General features: G+C 42.0%; 1 protein-coding gene across 1 annotated transcript in view; it reads right to left on the bottom strand.

Moving 5' to 3' along the window:
- Window positions 1-19,806, bottom strand: part of TEX14 (testis expressed 14, intercellular bridge forming factor) — a gene marked incomplete at both ends in the record, with an annotated part of 133,108 nt that overhangs the window by 4,967 nt on the left and 108,335 nt on the right. Inside the window, 3 exons of the mRNA XM_080714030.1 lie at window positions 4,016-4,108; window positions 13,410-13,509; window positions 14,280-14,357. Coding sequence (XP_080570156.1) covers window positions 4,016-4,108; window positions 13,410-13,509; window positions 14,280-14,357 — 271 coding nt within the window. The remainder of the gene's footprint in view (window positions 1-4,015; window positions 4,109-13,409; window positions 13,510-14,279; window positions 14,358-19,806) is intronic.

Raw genomic sequence — 19,806 nt, 5'->3', positions numbered from 1 at the left:
GGGACTGGAACCTGCCGTGAGGCAAGACTGGTGCTGAGACTTCCAAGGCTGGGATTGGACTCTGCCAAAGGGTAAGGCCGGTGCTGGGGCCTCCAAAGCTGGGATTGGAGCCTGCCAAGGGGTGAGGTCTGTGCCGGGGCCAACCAGGCTGGGTTTGGAGCCTGCCGTGAGGCAAGGCCGCTGCTGAGGCCTCCGAGGCAGGGATCAGCGCCAGCCGAGGGGTTAGGCCGGTGCCGGGGCCAGCAAGGTCGGGACTGGAACCTGCCGTGAGGCAAGACTGGTGCTGAGACTTCCAAGACTGGGATTGGACTCTGCCAAAGGGTAAGGCCGGTGCTGGGGCCTCCAAGGCTGGGATTGGAGCCTGCCAAGGGGTGAGGTCGGTGCCGGGGCCAACCAGGCTGGGTTTGGAGCCTGCCGTGAGGCAAGGCCGCTGCTGAGGCCTCCGAGGCAGGGATCGGCGCCAGCCGAGGGGTTAGGCCGGTGCCGGGGCCAGCAAGGTCGGGACTGGAACCTGCCGTGAGGCAAAGGGTAAGGCCGGTGCCAGGGCCAGCGAGGCCGGGATTGGAAACTGCCGTGAGGCAAGAACAGAGCTGGGACATGCGAGACCAGGATAGAAGCCTGCTGAGCAGTTAGGCTGGTGCCAGGGTCAGCGAGACCGGGATTGGAGCCTGTTGTGAGGCTAGGCCGGTGCTGGGGCCTTTGAGGCTAGGAGAGGAGTCAGCCAAGGGGTTAGTTCTGTGCCGGGGCCAGTGAGGTCGGGATAAGAGTCCCCTGGATGGCCAGGCCACTACTGGGGCCGTCAAGAGTGGGATCGGAACTTGCAATGTGGCATGCACATAGAAATAGCACAGAAAATAAAATCCAGATGCTTCCCCTAATTAGCAAGAACTAGGAGGAAAGGGGTAACAGGAGGCGGTCGAGTTGTAGAAAAGGCCCTATTGAGAAGCAATTAAGGTGACCAATCAGAGGGGAGGGGATGGGGGGGAGGATGGAATCTCTTTAAAAATTAAAACTTATGAGGTGCGTAAACAAATATATCAAAGATAATTACCAATTAAGCATGGGCTCAATGGAGGGGGAAGGAATGGGATGGGGATTGGATGAGGGCTTATTGGATGATATGTGCTTGTATATCCTCTCAAGTCTTGTATTCCAAAGTGATGTATGGTTACAAAAAAAAAAAAAGCCGGGCGTGGTGGTGCATGCTTGTAATCCCCGCACTTGGGAGGCTGAGACAGGAGGATCGCGCAGGTTCGAAGCCAGCCTCAGCTACTTAGTGAGGCTCTCAGCAACTTAGTGAGACCCTGTTTCCAAATAAAGAAAAAAAAATAGGTCTGGGAGTATAGCCCGGAGGTAGAAAGGCCCCTGGGTTCCACTCCCAAAACCACAAATAAATAAATAAATAAAAAGAAAAAAATATTAAAAAAAAAGGTATGGGGTATAGCTCAAAGGCAGAATGCCCCAGTTTTATTTCTATGTGTGTGTGGTACTGGGGATGGAACCCAGGGGCATTCTATCTCTGAGATACATCTCCAGCCCTATTTTTTTTATTCTTTATTTTGAAACAGAATCTCACTGAGTTGCAAAGGGCCTCACTAAGTAGTGAGGCTGTCTGAATCACGATCTTCCAGTCTCAGCCTCTCATGCCCGGCCCAGGTTTTTGTTTTTGTTTTTGTTTTTTGTTTTTGTTTTTTTGCGGGTCTGGGGATTGAACCAAGAAGCATTTTACCTCCAAGCTACACCACTATACCAATTTTATTTCTTATTTGGAAATAAGTCGCATTATGTTGCTGAGAGACTCAAGTTGCCGAGGCTGGATTAGAAACAAAACATCTCTTATTTTTATTATTTTTATTATTTATTTTGAAAAATGCTTCAGATACTTAATGAAGCCCTTTACAACTCAGTGAGACTGTTTCAAAATAAAGAATAATTTTTAAAAAGGGAGGCTGGGGTGTAGCTCCGAGGTAGAATGCCCCTGGGTTCCATCCCCAGTACCACATACAAAAAAATGTCTAAGTCATTTCAGACTACATCTGATAAACTATGAAGCAGAACCAACTTCCTCTGCCCAAGTGCCTAAGACCAGAGGGTCACTCAGTCTCTGTGGAGCAACAACCACTGCTGAATTAGCAGAAAGGCCACTGCTCCCCTACCCAATGGCTGTGAATGTCAAATGTTTATGCTTTCCTGAGTAAAAATTTTGTTACTCTGCAATTTCTAATCACCAGCTCTGTCCTTTACAGCTGAAGAGAATAGGCCAACTCTCGTCATTTCATAGTATTTCAAGTATTTGAGGGCAACTATCAAATTCTCCGCTCTACTGGCTCTTCTCAGACTCATGGTTCGTGGACAGCCTCAGCTACTTAGTGAGGCCCTCAGCAACACAGTGAGACCCGGTTCCAAAATAAAGAATAAAAAAATACATATATATAGGGCTAGGGTGTAGCTCGGAGGTCAAATGCCCCTGGGTTCCATCCCCAGACCCACAAAGAAAAAAAAAAAAATCTTGAATTCTTGCCATATCTCAAGAATGATGCTAAGGGCTAAGCATATAAAAATGACTTCCTGCCTTCAAATATTATTATAGTGAGTAAGAATTTCCAATATAAATTATCTTGTCAGCTCCAAGTGGTAGTCCATGCCTATAATCCCAGTACTTTGGAAGCTGAGATAGGAAGATCAGAGGTTCGAGGACAGCCTCAGCAAGTAGGGCTGGGGGTGTAACTCAGAGACAGAATGACCCTGGGTTCAATTCCCAGTACTAACAAAAAAAATTTTTTTCTCTAGTCATGCCGGGTGTCCTGTGAGTATCCTATGTATCTATGCTTTTAGATCTTTCTCTCTCCCTCTCTCTCCTCTCTCTCTTCCTCACTCCCTCCTTCCCTCCCTCCCTCTCTCAGACACACATACACACTTTTTTTTTAGATGATACTTCCCTATGTTGCCCAGGCTGGCCTCCATCTCCTGGGATCAAGGGATCCTCCTCAGTTGCTAGTAGACAAGTGTACACCGCGCATCTGGCTTTGTTTTATTTATTTATTTATTTATTTATTTATTTATTTATTTATTGTGGTACTGGGGGTGGAACCCAGGGGCTTTTTTACCTTTGAGCTACACTCCCAGACCTTTTTTATACTTTATTTGGAAACAGGGTCTCACTAAGTTGCTGAGAGCCTCACTAAGTAGCTGAGGCTGGCTTCGAACCTGTGTGATCCTCCTGTCTCAGCCTCCCAAGCGCAGGGATTACAAGCGTGCACCACCACGCCCGGCTGCCTTTTTATCTTTTAGAGTGCCTAACATTCCCACTTGTCAAAACTGATTTGGATCTTCAGTCTATCTTCCATCACATTAGCTAGCATTCATTCCTAGATTTGTGTTATATGAAAATTTGATAAGTGTACCTTTTCTGATTTAATTCAATATTGATGAAAATGTTGAAGGTGGCAGGGCCAAAAGACAGTGATCTTAGAGGCCGCTCCCTAAATTGATATGAATCTGCTAATCAATATCTTGAGCACACTGTAGGTGGTTGGAGAGAGAGTGAGAACACAGACAATGGAGCCAGGGCTGGCTCGTCTCTAACAGTATAATGCAGTCACCAGACATCCTCTATGGAGCCTAAAACCTAGCCCTTTTAAGCTAGGCATTGTGACTCACGCCTGTAAACCAATACATGGGAGGCTGAGACAGGAAGATTGCAGGTTCAAGGACAGCTTCCACAGGTAGTGAGATTCTCATCAACCTAGTGAGACCATGTTTTAAAAAAATTTGGCTGAGGATATAGCTCAGAGGTAGGGTTCCATCTCCAGTAATATAAAAATAAACAATAAAAAGTAAAACCTAGCCCCGTTTCCTGAAAAAAGAAGAAAACAGGAGTATAATACTCCTATGCTTTAGAGATCTAGTAAACTTTGTGGGGTATTTTTTCCTGTAAAAGAGGAATGAGGCAGAGGAGATGGAGAAGGAGGAGGAAGAAAAAGAGAAGATAAGTCTCATAATGGGAAGTACTAACTTTGAAGAGCCCTTGGGGGAGTCCTGTAGCTCCATGTTCTCCTCAAGTGGCTGAAGCCATCTTTCCAGGTCTTCATCAAGACTAGAGTGAGCTCTGTCCAAAGTCAAAAAAAGAGAATGGTGACACAGGATTTTTCTTTCTTCTTTGACAAGGAAGCATAACAATTAAGTAGGAAGAAACCTTAAAACTAGTGCTTTCCCAGCCTCAGCTATTTAGTAAGGCTCTCAGCAACTTAGTGAGTCAATGTTTCCAAATAAAATATAAAATAGGTCTGGGAGTGTAGCTTGGAGGTAAAAAGCCCCTGGGTTCCATCAGTACCACACACACACACACATACACATACACACACACACACACACACACACACAACAACAACAACAACAACAACAACAACAACAACAACAACAACAACAAAACCCCTAGTGCTTTCCCTACATAGCTGAGAAAATGAGCCCGAAGAGAGTATAGTTAAACTCATAATGGCCACTTAGGTCTCATTTAAATGTATACTAAAGTAGAGCTGTGGTCCCTTGATAAAAAGCTTCAGCACCCATGAGATCACTACCTCCCAAAGTCTAGTGCTGACTCTGTCTCTGGTCCTAAGCCAGTTTCTTTCTGAAGTCAGAACTGTACATGATGTGTGTGTGTGTGTGTGTGTGTGTGTGTGTGTGTGTGTGTGTGTTATTCGGGATTGAACCCAGGGCTTTCCAACCTCCAAGCTATATGTCCAGCCCAATTTATTTTGTTTTGTGTGTGTGTGTGTACCTGGGATGGAACCCAGGGACATTCTACCTCCAAGCTATACCCCCAGCCCTAGTTTTTATTCTTTATTTGGAAACAGGGTCTCATGAGTTGCAAAGTGCTTCACTGAGTAGATGAGGCTGTCCTCGAACCTCGATCCTCCTGTCTCAACCTCCCAAATGTTGGGATTACAAGTGTGTGCCACCAGCCTGGCTTTTATTATTTATTTATATTAGTTTCTATTGTTTTGTGGTACTGGGGGTAGAACCCAGGGGCTTTCTACCTCCAGGCTAGACTCCCAGACCTATTTTATATTTTATTTGAAAACAGGGTCTCACTAAATTGCTGAGAGCCTCACTCAGTAGCTGAAGCTGGCTTCAAACCTGTGCGATCCTCCTGTCTCAACCTCCCAAGCGCTGGAATTACAAGTGTGTGCCACCAAACCCGGCTTATTATTTATTTTGAAATATGGTTTCACTAAGTTGTGGAGGGCCTCACTAAGTTGCTGAGACTGGCCACAAACCTGCAATCCTCCTGTCTCAACCTAAGTTATGGGATTACAAGTGTGAGCCACCACATATGGCTGTCTGTATATGATTTCTACATGTTTTTTTTTCCCCTAACAACTACTTATCTCTAAGACTAGAATATAAAAGTAGGGTATTTATTTATTTAGTGGTACTAGGGATGAAATCCAGGGGCATTCTACCTCTGAGCTACACCTCAGACCTATATTTTATTCTTTATTTTGAAAAAAGGTCTCACTGAGTTACAAAGGGCCTTATTAAAAAGCTGAGGCTTTCTAAGAACCATGATCCTCCTGTCTCAGCCTCCCAAATGCTGGGATTACAAGCATGCACTACACCACCATGCCCGGATGCAAGTGGTTGTTTTAAGAAAGCCTAAAGTCTGGTGTGATGGTATATGCCTGTAATCCCAGTACTTGGGAGGCTGAGATAGAAGGATTTCAGGTTTGTGGCCAGCCTCCGCAATTTAGTGAGGCCCTCTGCAACTTAGTGAGACCCTGATTCTAAATAAAAAATAAAATAGAGCCGGGTGTGGTGGCACATGCTTGTAATCCCAGAACTTGCGAGGCTGAGACAGGAGGATCGCACAGGTTCGAAGCCAGCCTCAGCTACTGAGTGAGGGTCTCAGCAACTTAGTGAGACCCTGTTTCCAAACAAAATATAAAATAGGTCTGGAAGTATAACCCGGAGGTAGAAAAGCCCCTGGGTCCCACCCCCAGTACCACCAAAAAAAAAAAAAAAAAAAAAAAAGACCTGAAAAGTTTCCACCATTTGGAAAATACGTCTTCCCACTCTAGGACTGGCCATAGCATGGAGATGCCAGCATTAATGGAGCATCTATCTGTAGCCAGCACTGTTAGCCCTTTTGGAAAAGGAAGAAATAGAACAAGCAGTGGCTAACTTTTGACCATGTGCAAACAACTTTAGACATTTGTATAGTCAAATGTAACTTGACCTTCATGAGCAACTCTTCTTATGCCTTGAATAATGGCATTGATTTTACTGACAATGTTTGGGAAAATTGAAGCAATACTGTTACATAACACACACACACAGTTTCTAAACCTAGCATGGTGGCACACACTTGTAATCCCAGTACTTGGGAGGCTGATAGGAGAGGATTGCAGGTTTCTGGCCAGCTTTAGCTACTTAGTGAGGCCCTCTGCAACTTTGTGAGGCCCTGTTTCAGAAGAAAGAATAAAAAAATAGGGCTGGGGGTAAAACTTAGTGAGACTCTATTTCAAAATAAAGAATAAAAAATAGGGCTCATAGAATGCATCTGGGTTCAGTCCTCAGTACAGAAAAAAAAAAAGTAGTTGTCTTCATCCTTTTTGCCTCTTTTCACTGATTAAAAAAAAAACTCTCTTCCTACTTTTTCTTCCCAGATCTGAGGGTTCCAGTCCCTCCTCCACTTTCCAGACTGTCTCTCTTCCAGGTCTCTCCTTTTTCCTTCTTGTAGAGAAAACTATTCCTTGAGGAGTGATAGATACTGGCTTACTGGATTCACTACTCCAATGTTACTCATAATACTCTTCTCCTTTGTCTTTTCTTTTTCTTTTTTTTTAAGCAGTTGGAAAGTTAAAAACTCATTTCAGTCTTCCTTGTACCTAATGGTGATCATGTATCAATTTGGCCTAAGAGATATAAGCAGATGTCTGCTGGAAAGAGATTTTGGGAAAGATTTTGCTTCCCAGATAAAAAGGGGCAGACTCCACTAACATATATCTTTGTTCCACCTACTTATCTCTGCCTGGTGTGTGAATAGTAGCCCTCTTGCTCAGAGTTGACAAGGCAGAAAACAAAAAGCCACTATGTCACAGGCAGCAGAGCAGAAAGATCAAAAGAACCTAAGTCCCTGGTGGTTAAGGTTGAGTGGTTACACCAGCCATGCCCTGTCACCCATGGATCTCAGGTTAAATGAGACAAACTCATTTAAGCGTAAAGGTGGGGTTTTCTATCACTTGCACTGAAAGCATTGTGCATGGTTTCCTCAAGCATCTGCAAGGCCAGGATTAGCATGTGGTGAGTGATACAACTGCACACTCAGATCTTACAATTCTTTAAAATTTAGGTTATGAGCCAGGTGTGGTGGTGCACGCTTGTAATCCCAGCATTTGGGAGGCTGAGACAGGAGGATCAAGGTTCAAGGATAGCCTCAGCTATTACTTAGTGAGGCCCTTTGCAACTCAGTGAGACCCTGTTTCAAAATAAAGAATAAAAAATAGGGCTGGGGTATAGCTTAGAGGTAGAATATTCCTGGGTTCCATCCCCAGGACCAAAAAAAAAAAAAAAAAATTTTAGTTGGCCATGATGATGCACGCTTGTAATCCCAGTACTTGGGAAGCTGACGGAGGAAGATCACAGACTTGAGGCCAGCCTCAGGATGTAGTGAGACCCTGTTTAAAAATAAAAATAAAATATAGGGCTGGGGATATAGATAGAATGCCCTTGGGTCAATCCCCAGTAACACACACACACACACACACACACACACACACACACACACACAGTACTTATCTTGACTACTAGTTTTTTGGTTTCTCCCTAGTCCTGATAGTTAAGAGAAGGCAAAAGAAGTCAAGAGGCAAAGGAGGTGAGTTAAAAGTGGTTTATCTTACGATACAGGTAAAAGGAGAACTCCAAGTCAGATCCAGAATCAGGTTTCCTAAGGCAACCTTGGACTTTTAGACTGAATTGTCTGGATCATTGCCCCTATTTTGTCTTACTCACTAGAAAACCCTAAAATTATTCTTCCAAAGCCTTTAACAAAATGTTCTGAGAGATGCTGAGACCTGTTTTTGCCTCACAAAAAGAAGTAAAATCACAATGAGGTATCATGTCACACTCAGAAATATGGCTATTATCGAGGAGAGAGAGAGCAAGAAATAAGCATTGGCAAGGATGTAAAGAAACAGGAACCCTTTTTAAATATAGGTGGGAACGCAGAATGGTACAACACTATGGCATGGTGGTTCCTCAAAATATTAAAAATAGAATTACCATATGATTTAGAAATACCATTCTTGGGTATATATCCAAAAGAAAGCAGAGCCTCAAAGAGATATTTAATTTAATTTATTATTTTGGTGGTACTGGGGATTGAATCTAGGGACACTCCCAGCTGCATCCTTAGCCCTATTTTATTATTTATTTGTGTTTGTTTGAGGTACTGGGGATTGAACCCAGGATTATTATTCTACCTCTAAGCTACAGCCCCCACCCTATTTCATTCATTCATTCATTCATTCATTCATTCATTATTGTGGTTCTGGGGATGGAACCCAGGGGCATTCTACCTTCAAGCTACACCGCCAGCCCTATTTTTCATTCTTTAATTTGAAACAGGGTCTCACTAAGTTGTGGAGAGCCTCACGAAGTAGCTAAGGCTGTCCACAAACCATGGTCCTCCTGTCTCAGCCTCCCAAGTACTGGGATTACAAGTTGCGTCACCACACCCAGCTTATTTTTATTTTGAAACAGGGTCTCTAGGTTGATGAGATTCTCACTACTTTCTCAGGCTTTCTTTAAACCTGTGATCCTTCTGTCTCAGCCTTTCAAGTACTAGGATTACAAGTGTGTGCCACCACACCTGGCTCAAATAGATATTTATATATTCATGTTCATAGCAGCATTATTCACAATAGCAAAAAGGTGAAATAAACTTAAATGTTTATTGACAAAAGACCGGATAAACAAAACATAGTATATGCATAACAGAGTATTATCTAGCCTTAAGAATAAGGAGGGCCAGGTGTGATGGCACAAGCCTGTAATCCTAGTACTTAGGAGGCTGAGACAGGAGGATCTTAGGTTTGCAGCCAGCCTCAGCTACTTAGTGAGGTCCTCTACAACTTAGGCCCTGTTTCAAACTGAAGAATAAAAAATAGGGCCAGGAACTGGGCGTGGTGGCACATGTTTGTAATCCCAGTATTTAGGAGGCTGAGACAGGAGGATCACGGTTCACGGAATGCCTCAGCTATTTAGTGAGGCTCTTTGCAACTTAGTGAGACCCTGTTTCAAAATAAAGAATAAAAATTAGGTCTGGGGGTGTCACTTGGAGGTAGAATGCCCCTGGATTCCATCCTCAGTACTGGGAAAAAAAAAAAAACAGGGCCAGGGATATAGCTCGAAAATAGAATGTCCCTAGGTTCAATCCCTAGTACTGAAGGGGGAAAAAAAAAAAGGAAGAAAATTCTAGCACATGCTACAATATGAACCTTGAAATGTTAGGATAAATTAAGTAATCACAAAAAGACAAATACTATATGATTTCACTTATATAAAATATCAGACTTCCGGGAAGATGGCGACCGAGGAAAGCGGGGCTTAAGAGCCCCGCTAACAACCAATCTCCATTACCAAAAAATCAGCGCCTTTCATAGCCAGAAAACACCATCACCAGAGAAACAAAAAAATCACCAGGCTCCAGAGAGAAAGTGGACTGAGAACAGAGCTCAGAGCCACAGAGGAGATACACCGGCCTCACGCCCGAGGACGCGGCAGCAGCGCTTTACTGCCGGTGGCAGCGGCGAGTTCACCGGACAGCTACAGCAAGCCGAGGTGAGCCGCTGCGGAACAGCCAGGCGGGATCTCTCAGCGCAGGGAGAATCTAAAGCTCCCAGTGGCTGAGCTCAGCACACGCTGCAGGGATTCAGAGTGGAACTCAAAACCAAGAAGAAATACGCCAGCCTCACGGCCAAGGGCATACAGGGGCACCATATTGCCACCGGCGGCAGCAGCAGCGAATTCACCGAGTCCAGTACAGCTACATCTGCGTACTCAAGAACAGTGAGTCAAATTGCAGGCCACAGAGGAGAAATCCCAGTACTGTACTCCCTGGGACTTGACCCAGTTGGGGAGTGGCGGTGGCAGAGATATCACACCATAGGAGAACGTGCAACCTGGCACCCCCCACAGTCTAAAGCAGCCTCTATCGACTCTCTGGGTCGGAGACTCTGTGATACAACCCAGTAAAGGAGTAGTGGGGTCTGAGATACTACTGACTCGAGATCCAGAACACCCTAAGTGAAGTCATAGTGACCCAAGGGAAGAACCCAGAGAAGGCACAAACTTCCGAAATCATGGGAAAGAGGAATAATACTGGAGCAATGAATGCCCACAACCCCACAACATCAGAACCCGATAAAACAGAAAATCAGAGATTTCTAGAAGATCAAATCAGGAAAATAACTGTAGAAATAATAGAGGTGCTTCGAAAAGAACTCAGAGAGAGCCAAAAAGAGATAAAGGATGCAATTAATGAAGTAAAGGCCTCAATTCAAAGCACAAACAACCGATTAGACCACATGGAGAACAGAATCTCGCTCTTAGAAGATGATCATTCCAAAAATGAACACATAGTTTCTAATCTAGAAAAAAATATCCGACAGCAGGAATCTGATATTGAAGAAGAAATATGGGCCCATTTTAAGAGAGCTAACCTAAGAATAATTGGAATAGAGGAGGGAAAAGAAAGTGAAACCAAAGGGATCAACAATCTCTTCAAGGAAGTAATAGCAGAAAATTTTCCAAACATAGAGCAAGAGGTTGATATACAGATCCAGGAAACTTATAGAACTCCCTTTAGACAGGATCAGAAAAGAGGATCCCCACGCCACATAATTGTCAAAATGACCAATGTGGAAGCCAAGCAGAGAATCTTAAAGGCAACAAAAACAAAGGGCCAAGTGACATTCAGAGGCAAACCAATTAGAATCACTCCAGACTTCCCAAACCAAGTCATGAGAGCCAGAAGGGCTTGGAGTAACATATTCCAAACTCTGAAAGAAAACAACTTCCAGCCAAAAATTTCCTACCCAGAAAAACTTTCTATCAAATTAGATGGAGAAATAAGAAGCTTCCATGACAAACAGAAACTGAAGGAATTTATGTCTTCAAAACCAGCGCTAGAGAAAATACTCAAAGAGATTAACTACAAAGAAGAAATAGGTAACACACACCAGAACCAGAGAAACAAGATTTTCCATCCAACAGACAAGTAAGATTGGTTATCTGTGGAGATTCATTATTTATGTTAGTCTTTTACCTATCTCTAAATGGTACTGTTTACCTTTATTGTTGTTAATTTTTAGGATTTCTAGTTGGAATATTAATATACCTTCAGATACAGCATTTGGAAATATTTTATCCCATTCTATTAGTAACTTTTAACTCTGTTTACATTGTCTTTGAATATACAATATATTTTTTTTATTTTTTAGGGAGTTTGTATACTCTTCTGTTGCATGTGCCATTGAAATCATATCCAAGAAATCACTGCCAATTTCAATGTTGTGAGGTTTTATGACCCAGATTTTCTCCTAAAAGTTTATAGTCTTAAGATTTATATTTAGGTCTTTTATCTATTTTGAGTTAATATTTGTATATGGGATTAGGTTAAGGGTCCAATTTTATTCTTTTCCATGTAATTATTATTTTTCAACAATATTTAGTTAAAAGATTATTATTTCCACCACCAAATGTTCGTGGAAACCTTGTCAAAAATAACTTGACAATATAGGGAAGAATTTAGCTCTAGGCTTTTATTTAACTCCAATGGTTTATATATCTGCCTTTAGAATAGTACTACACTGTTTCAATTATTGTAGCTTTATATGGTTTGAAATCAGAAAATATATATCTTCTAGCTTTGTTCTTTTTCAAGATCGTTTTGGGTATCTAGAGTCCATATTCCATATTAAGATAGATTTTTTTTCTGAAAAATAAATATATAAATATATGATAGTTTCACCTAAAAGAAATAGAAAAAAAATATTCTCTGGTAAGAAAGAAAGTAAAAAGAAATATTGAAATGTTATCTTTAAGTCATCAAAAGCTTGGTATCAGACAAATGAAACTGTTATGTGAGATTATCATTTTTAATTTTGGATAAATTGCTATAATACTAGATGTCAACCACTAAGCCAAGCATGGGAGGGAGGGATGGGGAGAGAATGGGGTGGGGATCGGGTGGGGGCTAACTGGGCGATGTGTGCATGTATGTCTACAAAAGTTTGTATCCCACTATGATGTATGAATACAGTGCACCAATAAAAAAATAAAATAAATAAAATAAATAAAAAATAAATAAAAATCTGAAATAAAAAAAAATAAAAATAAAAATAAATAAATCTTTAAACAGCATCAAGTATCTAAAATTCAAGAAAATAAAAAAAAATATCAAGCATAGTCAAACTAAAATCCATGAATTTCTTTTACATCACTGTCCTTTTACTGTAATCGCAATACTTGGGAGGCTGGCCAGGAGGATCGCAGGTTTGAGGCTAGCCTCAGCAACTTAGTGAAAAGTTGTTTCAAAATAAGAAATAAAAAGGGCTAGCGATTTATCTCAGCAGTAAAATGTCCCTGGGTTCAACACCGAGTAGCAAAAAAACAAAAAGAACAACAAAAAAAAAAAACCCAAACAACAACAACAACAACAAAAAAAAACATCAAAATAGTCAAACTGAGAAATAGCAAAGAGAACTATGGTTGCCAGTGGCTGGGGAGAAGAAAGGGGGCAATGTTTAATAAGTATAGAGTTTTGCAAAATAAAAAATTTCTGAATTTGTTGAAAATTTTTTGTGCAACAATGTGAGTTCAGGTGCTCCTCAATTTATGTTTTGAATATTGTTAAGTTGAAATGAATTTAATATTTAACACATGTAATCTATCAAAAAGTTTGGTTTAGCAACACAGTACATTATAGATATTAGTCATTTGCTCTCATGATTGTATGACTGACTGGGAGACAGGACTCATTGTGATTATACCACATATTACTAGCTCAGGAAAAGATCTAAATCCTAAGTTTGGTTTCAACTGAATATAAATCTCTCTTTTATCATCATAAAGTAAAAGAAACATAAATCAAACTATCATAAGTAGTAACCATCTGGATACTTAACACTACTAACTGTACCCTTGAAATGATCAAAATGATTAAGTTTTATACTATATCAAAATTAAATATTTTTGAAAAGCAGAAAATCTTTCAGGAATAGGGGCTATTAGGATAGTATGGAAAAAGACTGCTTTTTCCTTCTTATTTGTCAATGTTAGAAAAAAACTAATATAAACTAATGCAATTTTAAAAATCCTTTTAAAAGTCCAGCTTTTTCTGTTACCTCTCAGTGTCCTCTCCTAGATCCTGAGTTTCTTTGGTCCAAAGCAAACTACTATCTTCTTTATTACCATCAGTTTCTTGTTCTTCTATATGCTTTTGATCTAAAAACAATTAAAAATTAACTTTATTAGAATCAAAAAATTGAGAAAGCCTGTCCTAAAATGGAGTACAAAACTTAAGGCCAATTGGTGGTCCCTGGAATATGCAGGGCACCAGCCCTCCTCTTCCCTTGAGAGTAGGGGCCAGCTGGCAGTCTGCAGGACACCTGTACTCACAGCAGCTGCTTCTGGGGTCTTGGGAGCTGTTTGGTGCCAGGTGAAGCTATGGGAAACCTAGCCTGTGCCAAAGTTCAGAGAGACAGAGCAAGCAGAGAAAAGAACGGGCAAACAAAAGAGGAGGCAAGCAACTCTGAAAACAAACTGCAGAAATATACTCTGGGAGACCATCCTGTTCTTACTTCTTAGATGTTTCTAGGTTGAAGACTCAGGGAAGGAATTTGGGTGGGGTAGGTATGTACCCTCTAATGTATGACAAGCATTTTATACATGCTATCTCATTTCATGGGGCCAGAAGTCCTAAAAAGGGAAGGGGACTGACATTTGTTAAATACTTTACAATGTACCAGGCATTGTGCATAGAGCTATTATCTATTTCATAAAATAGGAATTATTATTATTATCTCTATTTTACAGATAAGGACCACTGAGGCTCAGTTACATTAAATAGTCTGCCATACAAAAGTCACTGGTAGAGTCAAAACTGAGGTAAAGATGTACCATCCTCAAGTTCACACCTCCACCTATCTGCTACTATGTTGCCAAGGACTGTGTTATAGCAAGAATCTGAAGAAAAAGGTCGGGTATTTACTCACCATTTGCAGCGGTGCCCAGCTCACGTGTTATGTTCTCATGTAACATCGTGGACACGGTCTGCTGCTGCTTCAGCTGCTCTGTCACAGTATAAAAGCAGAGGCAACTTAGTCCTCCTCTGCATTTCATGACATTCTCTAGGACAGTGGTTCTCAATGGGTGGGCTTCAGACCAGTGGCACTGGCATAACCCAGGAGCCTGACAGATGCAATGCAAATTCTCAGGCCTTATCCCAGACCTACTGAATTTAAAACTCAGGCAGCGTTAACACAGCCTTCCAGTGATGCATGATAAACGTTGGAGAATCAGTGATTTAGGACATTCTGAGTTTGAAAGAAATTCAAGTAAGGCAAAATCTAAACAAAAAGTGATGATAATGATGAAGGAGGAGGAGGAGAAAGAGGAGGAGGAGGAGGAGGAGGGAAAAAGATAAGTAACACAGAGCTATGTGGCAGGTACTGTTTCTAAGCACTTATGTGTACTAATTCAGGATTAATGTTCACCATCTTTTGTTGTTGTTTTGCGGGTCTGGGGATGGAACCCAGGGGAATTTGACCTCTGAACTACACCCCCTGCCCTATTTTTTATTTTTATTTATTTATTTTTTGGTGGTACTAAGGGTGGAACCCAGGGGCTTTTCTACTTCTGGAATATACTCCCAATATATTATATACTTTATTTGGAAACAGAGTCTCACTAAGTTGCTGAGAACCTCACTAAGTAGCTGAGGCTGGCTTTGAATCTGTGTGATCCTCCTGTCTCAGCCTCCCAAGCACTGGGATTATAAGCATGCGCCACCACGCCCAGCCTTTATTCTTTATTTTGGAACAGGATCCCACTAAGTTGCAGAGGTTCTCACTAAGTAGCTGAGGCTGTCCGCGAACCATGATCCTCCTGTCTCAGCCTCCCGAATGCTTGGATTAAAAGCGTGTGCCACACACCCAGGAATGTTCATCGTTTTCACAACATTCCTACTGACTGATTGCATTACTGTTATTCCTGTGTAGCAAATGAAGAAATGAAAGTCAAGGATTTTGCCTAAAATCACAAAGTGGGAGAACTGGGATTTGAATCCAGGCAGTCTACCTTTAAGGTTTATGCTCCTATCCTCTATTCTATATATTCTCTCAAAAAGTAATAACATCAGGGCCAAGTGTGATGGCACACGCTTGTAATTCCCAGCATTCAGGAGGTAGAGACTGGAGGATCACAGTTCACGGACAGTCTCAGCTACTTAGTGAGGCCCTTTGCAACTCAGTGAGACCCTATTTCAAAAAATAAAAAGACTAAAGAATAGGACTGGGGATGTAGCTCAAAGGTGCATTGCCCCTGGGTTCCATCCCTAGTACCAGACACACACAAAAAGTAACAACATCAAAACAATTGAAAAGTTTCCCCATCCCTATATTTTGTATTTTTTATGTGGTAAAGACAGAAGGCAAAAGATACCCTTTTTCCCCTCACTAACCCAACACAAACATCTGCTAAAATCAGTAGCTGCTCTTCATCTGTGAGGTCCTCCATCTCCTCAAAGTGCTTCCCAGAGCAGAGCAAAGCAACAGCTGGGAGGAGATAGGCAGAGCACCTGAGCGCTGGACAGTCCTGCTGGCAAGAGCAGGTCTGTTATCTTCCCGCTGAGTAGGAACAGCCCTATCTGGCAGGTCTCTTGGCATTAAGGGGCCTGATAAGATCAATATATTAATAATTGTTTTGGTGTTACTGGGGATAGAATCCAGGGACCTTCTACCTCCGGCCTTCTACACCCCCAGACCTATATTTTATTTTATTTTATTTTATTTTATTTTATTTTATTTTAGAACAGGTCTCACTAAGTTGTGGAGGGCCTCACTAAGCTGCTGAGGCTGGCTTCAAACCTGTGATCTTCCTCAGTCTCCCAAGTACTGGGATTACAAAGCATGCACCTCCACGCCTGGCTCATTTAATATAAATTTATTTATTTATTATGGTACTAAGGATGGAAACCAGGGGCATTCTAGCTCTGAGCTACACCCCAGCCTTAGTTTTTATTATTTTGAAACCGGTCTCACTGAGTTGCAAAGAGCCTCACTAAGTGGCTGAGGCTAGCCACGAACCGGGATCCTCCTTGTCTCAGCCTCCTAAATGCTGGGATTACAAGCATGTGCCACCACACCCAGCTTTATAATTTGAAATTTAAAAAGCCACTTTTATCCTGATTAAACAATCTGTGTTGAAACTGGGCATGGTGGTGCATGCTTGTAATACCAATACTTGGGAGACTGAGACAGGAAGATCACAGGTTCACAGCCAAAGTTAGCTCCTTAGACCCTCTGCAACTTAGTGATACTCTGTTTCAAAATAGAAAATAAAATAGGGCTGGGGCTATAATTCAAAGGTAGAATAACCTGGGTTTAATCCTCAGTTCTGCAAAAAAGAAAAAGAAAAAAACTCTGTGTTGAGTTTACCTATATCTTAAAGTTCTAAATGATCTTTCCCTTTGGGCCCCTGTGAGGAGTGTAGAACTTTATACTTGGGTCCTCTAAAAGAGCAAGTGATAACTCTAGCTCACTCCCCGGAGACCTCTTTAGGGGAAATAATATTATGTATAATAATCAGGTGATTAGGCTTAGAATTAGGATGTTACTCAAATATCCTCTACTCATTGTATTTCCAGAAAATTACTGACCCATTCACAATGCAGACATCACCTAGAAACCTGGCCCAGATCACTGCCTTACATGAATGAGGGAAGGCTGTGCAGACTGTGTTTGGTTCAGCATTACCATGGGGCCAGAGGCCAGGGAGAAACTGAGAACACAGCTGCTGTAGTGGGAAGGTGGAGAGAGGGTTCACATGGTGAGTGCAGAGAAAGGACAGCAAGATCCAGAGGGATCAGTTAAACAGTAAATGAGCCAACAAGAATTGCCTTAAGCCATGGCCAAGGAACAAATGATAATAAAAATCTACCTGAGCAGGACATGTCTGGGGTGATCTCCAACCTCAAGAATTGGTTTTTTTTTGTTTGTTTATTTTGTTTTGTTGCTGGAGATGGAACCCAGGGGCTTTCTACCTCTGAGTTATACCCAGACCTATATTTTTATTTGGAAACAGGGTCTTGCTAAATAGGTAAGAACCTCACTAAGTAGCTGAAGCTGGCTTTGAACATGGATTACAAGCATGCGTGGGCCACCACACCCAGCTCAAGAATTGTTATTTTAAGAAGAGCAACAGGAGAAGAAGAATTTGCAAGGACTCGATAGAGTCCCAGAGGTGGAAAGCAGGAGGTAGGAATGTGGGCCTGACCTAACAACCCTGTGACCTATATGGCCCTGTGGCACTCATGAAGGGAGGGTGCAATGAGACAGCTAAATAGGCCCACAGAGCCGGGCATGGTGGCGCATGCTTGTAATCCTACCTTTAGGGAGGCTAAGACAGGAGGATCACGGTTCGCAGACAGCCTCAGCTACTTAGTGAGGCTCTCAGCAATTTAGTGAGACCCTGTTGCAAAATAAATAAAAAATAGGGCTGGGGTGTAGCTTAGAAGTAGAATGCCCCTGGGCTCCACCCCCAGTGCCGCAAAAAAAAAAATAAATAAATAAATACAAATAGAAATAAAAATAAAAAAATAAAAGGGCCTGCAGTGGCTAGGAGTGTGGCTCAATGGTAGAGCACCTGCACAGGACATGCAAGTGCTAATTCCCAGCACTGCTAGAATGAGAGATACCCAGCACTGTGAAAGAAACAAACTGAGGATGGTGGCACATACCTAAAATCCCAAGCACTTGGGAGGTTGAGATAGGAGGATCATAGGTCAAAATGAAAAACAAAAAGGGCTGGGCGTGGCATTCAGAGTTAGAATGCCTCTAAGGCATTCCAGTACCTCCTCCTTTCACCCCCCCAAAAAAAAATTTAAAGAAAGAGCTAAGGGTGGTAGCACACACCTATAATCCCAGTACTTGGGAGGCTGAGACAGGGGGATCGCAGGTTCAAAGCCAGCCTCAGCTACTGAGCAGACTCTCAGAAACCTAATGAAACTCTGTTTCAAAACAAAAGAAGAGAGATTCACAATGAAACCAGCCAAGATATTCATCAACAAATGAATGAATTACAAAACTATGGAATATGTACACAATGAAATTTTACTCAGCCATAAAGAAGAACTAAATGATGTCATCTACAGGGAAATGGATGGAACTGGAGAAAGTTATGCTAAGTGAGATTAGTCAGTCACAAAAAGAAATCAGATGAATTCCCTAATATGTGGAAGCTAGAGACAAAATGGGTTATAGGAGGAACTCTAGATAAAGAAGGAGAAATTATAGATGAGTAAATAACATGACCTAATGAAGGAGGATGGAAAGGGAGAAGATAAAAATTTCCTAAAGTATGCAATGTACATTCATAAATATATCAAAGTCAATTGCTAAGCCAAATATGAGAAGAATGGAGGGAGGAGGGATGGGGTGGGAATTAGGTAAGGGCTAAATAAGTGATGTGTGCATGTATGCCTCTAACATCTTGTAGTCCATTAAGATGTACAAATAAAATGCACCAATAAAAAATGTAAAAAAGGAAAAACAAAACAAGCCAGGTGTGGTGGCACACGCTTGTAATCCCTGCGCTTGGGAGGCTGAGACAAGAGGATCGCACAGGTTCGAAGCCAGCCTCAGCTACTTAGTGAGGCTCTCAGCAACTTAGTGAGATCCTGTTTCCAAATAAAATATAAAATAGGTCTGGAAGTATAGCCCGGAGGTAGAAAGCCCCTGGGTTCCACCCCTAGTACCACCAAACAACCAAACCAAACAAACAAACAAAAAAGCCAGACGTGGTGGTACATGCTTGTAATTCCAGCATTTGGGAGGCTGAAACAGGAAAATTGCGGTTCGAAGACAGCCTCAGCTACTACCTCAGGTTCCTTGCAACTCAGTGAGACCCTGTTTCAAAATAAAGAATACAAAATAGGGCTGAGGGTGTAGCTCAGAGGTAGAATGTCCCTGGGTTCCATTCCCATTACTGAAAAATATTTTATTTAAAGGGATAGAAGTGTAGCTCAGAGGTAGATTACTCCTGGATTCAATCCCCAGTAACAGGAAGGGAAGGGAGGAAGGAGGGAAGGAGAGAAAGAGTCCTGTGACTACAGAAAAAGAATCTAAGGAAAGAAGATTCTGGCAACTCTCATTAGCTCCACCTAAGTTCATCAGGCCAAAGGACAGGTGCTGAGGATAAGGAGACTAGAGTATAGCTATCCCTTGAATCAAACCCTTGAAAGTCTTTGATTTTACTGAGACAAAAAATATCAGACTGTAGCCGGGCATAGTGGCACACAACTTGTATTCCCAGTACTTGGGAGGCTGAGACAGGAGGATTGCAAGTTTGTGGCCAGCCTCAGCTACTTAGTGAGGCCCTTTGCAACTCAGTGAGACCCTGTTTCAAAATAAAGAATAAAAATATAGGGCTGGGGGTGTACCTTGGAGGTAGATTGCCCCTGGGTTCCATCCCCAGTACCGCAAAAAGTAAAATATAAAAAAATAAGAATAGGACTAGGGGTGT

This window comes from Muscardinus avellanarius, assembly GCF_963383645.1.
Source record: "Muscardinus avellanarius genome assembly, chromosome: 16".
Taxonomy (NCBI): domain Eukaryota; kingdom Metazoa; phylum Chordata; class Mammalia; order Rodentia; family Gliridae; genus Muscardinus; species Muscardinus avellanarius.
Note: the sequence above shows the minus strand (reverse complement) of the source record. Positions and strands in the feature narration are given on the sequence as shown.